General features: G+C 45.9%; 1 protein-coding gene across 1 annotated transcript in view; it reads left to right on the top strand.

Annotated features, from left to right (window-relative positions):
• Vsnl1 (visinin like 1) overlaps nucleotides 1–10,017 on the top strand; it is a 113,897-nt gene that overhangs the window by 95,914 nt on the left and 7,966 nt on the right. Inside the window, exon 3 of the mRNA XM_021179367.2 lies at nucleotides 9,209–9,424. Within this exon, the coding sequence (XP_021035026.1) occupies nucleotides 9,209–9,424 (216 nt within the window). The remainder of the gene's footprint in view (nucleotides 1–9,208; nucleotides 9,425–10,017) is intronic.

Here is a 10,017-nt window from a genome sequence, read left to right as displayed (position 1 = left end):
AGAGAGAGAGAGAGAGAGAGAGAGAGAGAGAGAGAGAGAGCAGGGCTGCAGCCAAAGGGCAAGAGCCTTGAGATATAACAGAAGTCCCAGGAAAAGGGCCCAGAAACTGGATGCAGATTCCTGATAGGCTCTTTGCTTCCTCTGGAGTTATGGGAAGAATGGAGTAGAGACCTGGAAGTGGATATGCAGAAGAGAGGTGAGAACCAGCAGTGTCCCATGTCAGTGGAGTTAACAGAAGCCAAGGCATTGGAGTCACATCCTGGTTAGACCTCATGGAATTGAAAAGCTGGTGGCCAAAACTAAAAACTGGGTCAGCCTCAAGGACTTGTCAGCAGCCCAGTATATGTACACTGAGGTCTGTTATGACATGGCTTCTCCCTCCAGGCATGACATAGTCATCCTGTCCTCTCTGGGAGTAAAAGCGCCCTAAACCTGGCAGTATGGAAGTAACCAGAAGAGTATATGATGGGTAGGTCTATGGTAATGGCGAGGAAGCTGTTTATACTCCATAGTGAAAGGAAGGGAGTGGGTCACATGACCCGCAACTGGGGTCCTGGGCAGCATTTACTCCTATTCCCTACCCCTAAGCTGCAAGTGATCTTGGAAGATGTTAGGATACACAGGAAACAGAAAGTTAATGCAAATGGGACTCCAAACTGCAGCATCTATGAGATCATCATCCACAGTGGGTGAGACTTTGGGGTTTCTTCCTCTTAGATGACTTTTGCTTGTGTTTTATGTCAAGTTTACGTAAAACTAGCCATTGCATTGGCCCCTTGTCAAGTGGACACACAAACACATCACTGTTAAGCCACTACCTTTCCCTTCTCACTCATCACCAGATCTCAAATGAAAAACGTAAATAACTTTTTAAATTCTCACAGTCATTACAAATTCAAAAATATTAAAAGTTCAGTTTCTTTAAAATATTTAGTCTGTTTGAAAAATCTCTTTTGAAAAAGTTCAAAATCTCTCAACTGTGGAGGCTCATGTAAAATTCAAAAATAAGTTAAATATTTTCTTACTTTCAGAGGGAAGAACAAAGCAAAACCACACTCCAGGAGTGTAAATAATTAAATGTCCTACTCTCTGGGTTCTACTCATGATCAGCTGGGCCCCTCCAAAGGCTTATGTCACTACTCTGACTCCACAGCTACTGTTGTTTTTGGTGGCCATCCCATGGTACTGGCATCTTCAAAATGCTGGGGTCATCTGCTGAAACTGGACTGAACTTTCACCATAGCCTCTCCTGGGCTCTCTCCAGGTACTCTCATCCTGCCACACAGTGCCAAGCCTCAGCTGTCATCCATGATCCCTTCCTGGCTTCAAAGTCAGTGCCACCTGAGTGGTTCTTTCCACTACCAAGATCAACTGCCAGCACTTGGCCCCGGGTGGAAGCCAGCTTCTGTGTGCTGGCTCTCAGGGGGCCACTTCCCAGAAGATTTCACCTCAGTGATGCTACTCCTTTTTAGTCATCGCCAATTTCTCAGCTCCAGATGACCAGCATTGAGTATCCCAGGAAAGCAAAGGTTTCACATGTCAGTAATTCTGGTATCTTGTTAATCACAGCTAATTCTTCAGCCCCAGATATTTGAATCTTAATTCAAAATAACAAATGGCCCCATAGTCTTTAAACTTCCCTATCAAACTTCACAGACCAGGCCTCCATCATCTGCCTTGCCCTAAACATTCTTATCATCCAAGTTCCTACAAAACAGCCCACTGAGATCTCAAGAGTACATGGCTTTTCTAGCTCACCATAATCTTACCCAAAACAACATGGAAAGGTCTGTGACAGCCATGCCACACTATCCTGGTACCAACTCCTCTTAGTTAAGGTATTGCTGCGGTGATGAAACACTATGACTAAGTCAGATTGGGGAGGAGAGGATTGATTTGGCTTACACTTCCACATCTTCAGTTCATTACCAAAGAATGTCAGGATGGGAACTCCAGATGGGGCAGGAACCTGGGGGCAGGAGCAGATGCAGAGGCCATGAAGAGATGATACTTCCTGGCTTGTTCCTCATGGCTTGCTCAGCCTGCTTTTTTATAGAACCCAGGACCAGCAGCCCAGGTATTGAACCACCCACAATGATCTGGGCCCTCCTCCCTCAAGCACTAATTAAGAAAATGCCCCAGGGCACACCTTTAATCCCAGTACTTGAGAAGCAGAGGCAAGCCAATTTCTATGAGATGGAGGCCAGCCTGGTCTACAGAGTCAGCTCCCAAGTTTATGGAGGCATTTTATTAATTGAGGTTTTCAATTAGCTTGTGTCAAAAGTTGACCTATAACTCCTCAGTACAAGCCATTGCTGTGCCTGTGTTCACAGCTGTGTGGATGTTCAAGAACAAGAGGCTGAGAGGTAGCTCAGTGGCGGGCGCTGCTTACCATGTCTTAACTAAGAATCTGAGCTCAAAGTGAGGACACTGTGCCCCTTCTTAGAATTGGGAATAAAACACCCATGGAANGAGCTACAGAGACAAAGTTTGGAGCTTGGATGAAAGGATGGACCATCTAGAGACTGCCATACCTGGGGATCCATCCCATAATCAGCCTCCAAACACTGACACCATTGCACACACTAGCAAGATTTTGCTGAAAGGACCCTGATATAGCTGTCTCTTGTGAGGCTATGCCGGAGCCTAGCAAACACAAAAGTGGCTGCTCACAGTCAGCTATTGGATGTAGCACAGGGCCCCCAATGGAGGAGTTAGAGAAAATACCCAAGGAGCTGAAGGGGTCTGCAACCCTATAGGTGGAACAACAATATGAACTAACCAGTATCCCCCCCAGAGCTCGTGTCTTTAGCTGCATATGTATCAGAAGATGGCCTAGTCAGCCATAATTGGAAAGAGAGGCCCATCGGTCTTGCAAACTTTATATGCCTCAGTACAGGGGAATGCCAGGGCCAAGAAGGGGGGGGGGGTGGGGGGGGGAGTGGGGAGGGAGGGTATGGGGGACTTTTGGGGTGGCATTGGAAATGTAAATGAAGAAAATACCTAATTAAAATTAAAAAAAGAAGAATCTGAGTTCACAGGCCAGAATGAACAGTGGGAGATCATCTTCATAACAACTGAGCCCTATGGTTGGGTAGAGTGTTGGTCTCTTCCATGGCCCTCTGCAGCACGGCCACCCAGAGGTCTCTTCTCTTTGGTTCCATCTCGACCCCTGCTCCAGGCTGACTAACCTACAGAATCCCATTCTGTGATCTGAGGGCTGTACATATAATCTTCAGCTAGAAGCTGGGGAGCTGGCAGAGCCCTGCAATGCCCTTGGTGTCACACGCTCCTGGCACAATGTATCAGCCATCAGAGTAGGTTGGGCCAGGCCCAGGCCATGGTCTGGCTTGTACAGTGCTTCCCCATTGCCGGTCAGTTGGGGGATTCAAGAGCAACTGTCATGTCTCATTACAGAGAAGCAGGAAGAACATGTGGGCATCTTGCCATACGGGGAGATTCTGGGGTGATGACCACACACACACACTCCATCATGCTCTCTAAATTTCACACAACTTCCTGACAGCTGAGACATAATCCGTCAGCAACTACATGCAGAGGAGGGCTAAGTGAGGGACAGCAGCCTGTATGGAAGGCTTAGTGCTCTGAGACCATTTCTGTGCCCACTCTGGTGGTCTGAAGAAAGACAGGATGGTGCCATGACTTTCTAACGTTAATCACAGAAAGGCTGGGGCCTTGATACCTCTTAGAGGTAGTGAACCTTTCAGTCGTCAGTGCTGGGAAGACCCCATAAAGAAATCAGGGACCACCCCCTGTCTCAGGAAAAGCTGCTGTCGAGCTAATTGGTTCTATAACGACTCCCATTTCTACTAGAGAGAAAAGCAAACACCACAGGCATTTCATAGGGTCGTCTCTCTTTTCCTGAGTTTTAGTCTCCCTGGAGTAGGGCTGAGTTCAGGCAGGGACAATGGAGATTTATGTGATCCTGAAACTCAAGACAATGCAGAAGATCAAAGGATAGTTAAGCCTCCTGGGAAGGTGAGAGAAAGTGACTGCTTATCTTCCTAACGTTTAAAACTCATAATTTTGTGTTTGTTGCCCTCATCTGTGAATTTATATACAATGTGTATTCTGAACTTATTTATGAAGTAGTTTAATTGATATCTTCTCTTAGTTACTTTTCTATTGCTGTGATGAGACAACACGACCAAGGAAGCTTAGAGAAGGAAGAGTTTATTGGGGCTTGCAGTTTCAGAGGGTGAGCCCAAGGCTACTGTGGTAGTAGGGTAGGGGCACAGCACTTTGCAGTAGTTGAGAGCTCACATCCAGACTCACAAACACCAGGCAGAGAACAAGTGGGAATGGCGTGGGCTTTTGAAATCTCAAGTGACATACATCTACCAACAAGTCCTAATCCTTCCCAAAACCAGTTCTACCAACTAGGAACCAAGCATCCTCAATATATTAATTTATTGGGGCCATTCTCATTCAAACTACCATAAACTCCTCCACTGTCATTAATGCTTGCTTTGTTTCCATTTGTGTTACTAACAGTTAATACAAGGTTGGCACATAGTAGCTGCTCATGAAACGTTTTTAAAATGAAAGAAAGAACCAGTCTCAAAAATAATCCTGGATTGCATTTTAGCCATTTCTCTGAAGCACATATATACTGCCAGCAGGTGGCGACAAACGAGAGAGAATTTCAGGCTTTGGGGATGATGGAAGCTAGGAATTATGTAACATTTCAACAAACATGGATTTCTGTTTATTTCCTCAATCAACTCCTGATTACAAGAATCACAAGTGTGGTTCTGCCTGATTTAAAGACAGAGTTCCAGGACAGCCAAGGCTATACAGAGAAATCTTGTCTTAACTCCTCTTCCCTCAGTTTTACTTATTCATGTTTTTCATTTCATGGATAAGTAGTCAAAGCTTGAAAAATTAGGGAGTTTGTACTAGATCTAGGCGGTAAGAAGCAGAATGCCTGTCTCTGCCTACTGAGTGTACCAACTCTGCCTGGGTCTAAAATAAAATTGATAATACCAGGCTTTATTATAAGGATTAAATGAGGTAACAAAGTATCCTATACAGACATAAAGGTATAATCTCAATGTTCATTTCAAAAGCCAGTGTGTGATGCATGCCTGCAATCCATGGAAGGACATGGAAGCAGGCAGACAGATTTATCGTTCAAGCCCAGCCTAAGCTACAGGAGAACCCTATTTTAAAATAGTAACAAGAAAATTCAGCCGATGAAAATTACTTCCATTTCAATATTTAATATAGAAGTTGAAACAATATATATGGAAGTGGGGAGAAGTTAAGAATAATATTAGGAGAATAAACTGTGTGCTCAGGCTCTATTCTTCACTGAGAGAAATAGGTTTGAGTTCAAACCCCTGCTTTCTTCTTGAAGAGACTGAATACACTGTGACTCCATTTTTCCATAATGACCCATCAGGGATTATACTAAGCCATCCAAAGGAGAGATATTCTCTGAAAAGAAAAGCTCAGAACACGACAGGAGTTTTCAGACGAAGTGGTCACTCTAGACACGCGACAGCTCTCGATCCAACACTTCTTCCCCAGCAAAATGCATGAGCCACCAGAGTCGGTAAATAGACCTTATTCAAGGCACAAGTAACTTTTATAGTCCAAAATCTGTGATCGATTTTTTTCTCTCAAGTATTTCCCAGTTCTAAATTAATTTTTAATATACTGACCTACAGTGCCCCGCTATTTTTAGATAAAGCTGTCAGCTATCTCTTAACTTAAAGGTATGCTGAGAGACATAAGCAAGTGGAAATATTACCCTGCCAGAAATGAGAGGGGAAAAGAATAGTGCACAGTGCTCCCTGGTGGCATAAAGGCTGCTGGATAAACCACCCTGAGTCAGGGAGCAGGAGAACCTGAAGGGTGGATTCTGCTCCATTCTGGGGCCAGATCTCAAGCACCGGCCCTTCCTACAAGCGGAGCAGCCTATGAGTAACACCTGCCTGTAGAGGGGCAACCTCCACTGGTGCCCGTGACCCACAAAGAGCAAACGTACCCGTTAGAATATGTCAGGTATGTATTTCCTCCTTTCGGCAAGCAGAATCTGGCGTTCAGATCTCATGTTCAAGTCCCTCAGTAGCCAGAAGGGGATAAATGAGAATCCTACTGAGCGGTCACTGATGTAAGCCACTTCCTTAAGAATCCTTTCCTAAGGTTTCCAGAGCTCTGTTCACCCTGTGGTTCAGCTCTTATTAAAAAAGAGCATGGCAGATGCCAGATGATTTCCCACAATGGCTATGTGGTCTAGGCACACCATGGACTGCAAGCTGTTGGTCTCTGCATCCCCAACATCCTGGATGGTACTTAAAAAGAAACCTTGTAATTTTGATTAAGTACTGGTAAGGGGAGGTTGGGAGAAACATGATGTGGTTAGGGAACAAGGAAACAAAGGGCAATACTGGCTCTCAGGACCACATAAAGGTAAGATGGGTGGCCAGATATAGTGGCACATATCTGCAAACCCAGATCTTGAGAGGCAGGAACAGGAGGGTTCAAGGCCAGCCTGGTGTATATAATGAGTACCATGTGAGCAGGGTTGCAGGGTGAAACCCTGTCTCAAAAGAAATTGAGAGAAGGGGGAGAAATCTGTGAAAACAATAAGTAGCTTTGAAGTTTGTGTATTCTGAGACACTGAAAAACAAAACAGAAAACTGAAGAATGGAACTCAAGTGAGCTGCAGCCAAGGGAGAAGTAACTAAGATGGAGACAACTCCACCCTTCCTGTCTGATAGCCATGGAAACGTTGGGGTCACCTATGAGCAGTTCCTGGAGCTGAAAGAGCACTTCCTGAGAGACCGCTGCTCCAAAGACGAGACTTTAGGGGCCTTGGCTGGCAAACTCAAACTGACAAAAGGATGCATTAGGCTTTGATTCTCTGAGAAAAGGACTGGGATCAAGCTTAGGCAGTGGTCTACACCCCAGGCCGACAAGCACTGGGGAATGTACAGTTACCACTGAACACCAACAGAAACCACCAGGCAGAAACCTCAGGAGACCTCTCAAAACGAACCTGGACTCTCCAAAGCTTTGGAAGCCTTGACGAGTGTCACACTCTCTTCTGGGTACCAAAGCAGAGATGGCATGTCACAGGATTCCCGACTCCCTAGTGTATCTAGTGCATGCTCTTTTTGTTCAGGTTTTTTTTTTCAACTTCCTTAATGGGCACGGAGCTGTTGGGTTTTATGTCTATCACTGGTGCATTAATGCATAAAGCTCGAATTCATAGAAAAAGAAAAAAGAAAGCAAAACAATTGCCCTTCTTTTAAGCCACTAAATGTTGGGGTGATTTTTGCTACGCAAAGACAGGAACAGTGTAGAGGAGTGACAGCTACTAGAGCCAGTGGCCCTCAACCTTCCTAATGCTGTGACCCTTTTTGTTTTTGTTTTTGTTTTTAAATTTTATTTCATGTGCATTGGTGTTTGCCTGCATGTATGTCTGTGTGAGGATGTCAGAGTGCCTGGAACAGGAGTTACAGACAGTTTCGAGCTGCTATGTGAGTGCTGGGAATTGAACCCTCATCCTCTGAAAGAGCAGCCAGTGCTTTTGACAGCTGAGCCATCTCTCTAGCCCCCAGCTGTTACCCTTTAATACAGTTCCTCATGTTATGGTGACCCCCAACCATAAAATTGTTTTTGTTGTTACTTTATAACTGTAATTTTGCTACTGTTATATCTGTGTTTTCTTTTGTTCTTAGGCAACCCCTGTGAAAGAGCTGTTTTACAACTCCCTCCCCCCCCCAATAGGGTCCCAACCCACAAGTTGAGAACTACTGTACTAGATACAGTCTGCAGTGGCCTCTCTTGCAGACTGTAATTCTGTGTAGGCCATACACATAGGATCCTGATATGAAAAGCCCTATTTTATCTCTATGGCAAATTTTCTTTTTCCAATTTAAGAAATTATCTTATTATTAATCTATATGTGCCCACATGTGATATGTGATATATATATGAGTGTGCGCACACAGGTGCCATAGCATGCAGGTGGAGGCCAGAGGACAACTTATGGAAACCGGTTCTCTCCCCCTACTTTACTTGAGCTCCTGGGATCAAATTTGTGTCAAACAGCAAGTGCCTTTACCTGCTGAGCTGCCTTGATGGACCTAGAGGAAATTCATCTAGTTTCCAGTGTGCTTCTGGGAAGAAGTGGGTGCATAGGGCATAAGGTAACCTAGCAGATAAGGACACAATTGTATCCATGGCCCCGGGGGCAATGAGGCCATGGGCTAAGGGAGCACACTGGTGGCTGCTCACACCGTTCTTCCAATCAAGCAAAACCTAGGGCAGGAATAGCAGAGACCACCCCTGGTGCTCCGCCAGTAACTCCGACTTACAGTATATCCATCCAGAATGCTAACAGACCTTCCGCGCATGCTTTGGACAGTGTGGTTTGTTTGTGTTTGGGGTCTTGAGATACATGTATGTGGTTGTCAGCGCTCAGAACTGCCTGCTGTTTGTGACACACCTAGGATCCTATCTTAGGGGGAACCAGGACCACTGTGAACTGGCTCTCAAGGTCTCAGCCCTACCATAGACATCCTCTCCTCTGCTCCTTGTGTCCATTCTGTCACCCAAGCAGCCTGTTGCCTGCTGGCTCTGTGGAGAAAGCACTTTATGTCTCTCACAATAAGCCTAGTCATGTTCTATTTTTAATGGATTTTTAAATGTCTGCTCTGCAAAGGAAAAGTCCCTGTTTAAAAAAAAAAAAATGGTATCTCACCCAGGGAAGTGACACAGTGTGTCATGGTACCAGAGACAGAGGCAGAAAGCTTGTCCCTTCATCTTGTGGTGTGGTGATCCCAAAGGAACCTAGAAATGTATGTTGCATAGCCCCATGTGGCCTGCTACCTGCCTCTGTCCTGCCCTGGAGGTGACTAATGGAACTACAGAAAAGCAAGGTGTTGAATGACTGGGACCGCATCAATCTGGAAGTCACATGCCTCCACAGGAAATGGTCTATTCCTGTGCTCAAAGAAAGGGGCGAGAAGGCCTCCCCTTCTGCCTCCCTTCCCTTGATCGTCACTGACCAATGCATTCTGCTGACAGATAAGGCCCACGCTGTCTCCAACCATGCTCAGTAGCCAGACTACACTGTAATGGGCATGGTATGAGCCTCTGCCCGTTCTCCATGCTAACTCTACCCTGGGGCCTCTGTCCTTCCTCCCGCTCCTGACTTGTGTGTTCTTTGCAGTTCTTCCCCTATGGAGATGCCTCCAAGTTCGCGCAGCACGCCTTCCGCACCTTCGACAAGAATGGTGATGGCACCATTGATTTCCGAGAGTTCATCTGTGCCCTGTCCATCACCTCCAGAGGCAGCTTTGAGCAGAAACTGAACTGGGCTTTCAACATGTATGATCTGGACGGTGACGGCAAGATCACCCGGGTGGAGATGCTGGAGATTATCGAGGTGGGTCTTTGAGAGGGGACACAAGGTAGTAGAAAGGGACGATCCCACAGAAGTCATCCTAGACAGGTGTTCCTCTCACTCTCTGGGAGCCCTGCTAATTACACACCAAGTCTTGGTTTCTCCCACCATATCCCCACTATAGCGCAGGGCAGGGCAGTCGTCACAAAGCCAAAAGTTGGGCATTCCTGTAACAAAACCGGTGTTTTAGCCATTTACTCAATACAAGTACTCCAACAAAAACTGGACTTTCTGGGAGCAAAGGGTTTTTTATTAGCAGATCAGGCTCTAGTTCCATTCTGGCTGGGCCCTGCTGAACATGGCAATCCCTTCCTTATACCATTTTGCAGCCAGCTGCTATGGGGGCGCCCTCACCACAACCCACCCCCATAAGATTCAGTGGAATGCAGAGATCTTTTCCAGTTGCGTTGGTAAGAACCCGTGATTCCTCTGCCTACTGCTCTGGTTAGATCATCAATCACCATTTCTTCTTGTGCTGCCTCCTGGAGAAGCCCACCCCCCTGGACTTCTCAGGGTACTCTCTCTCTCTCTCTCTCTCTCTCTCTCTCTCTCTCTCTCTCTCTCTCTCTCTCTCT

Source organism: Mus caroli, chromosome 12 (assembly GCF_900094665.2).
Source record: "Mus caroli chromosome 12, CAROLI_EIJ_v1.1, whole genome shotgun sequence".
NCBI lineage: Eukaryota > Metazoa > Chordata > Mammalia > Rodentia > Muridae > Mus > Mus caroli.
The sequence above is the reverse complement of the archived record's forward strand: the minus strand, read 5'-3'. Positions and strand labels throughout refer to the sequence as shown.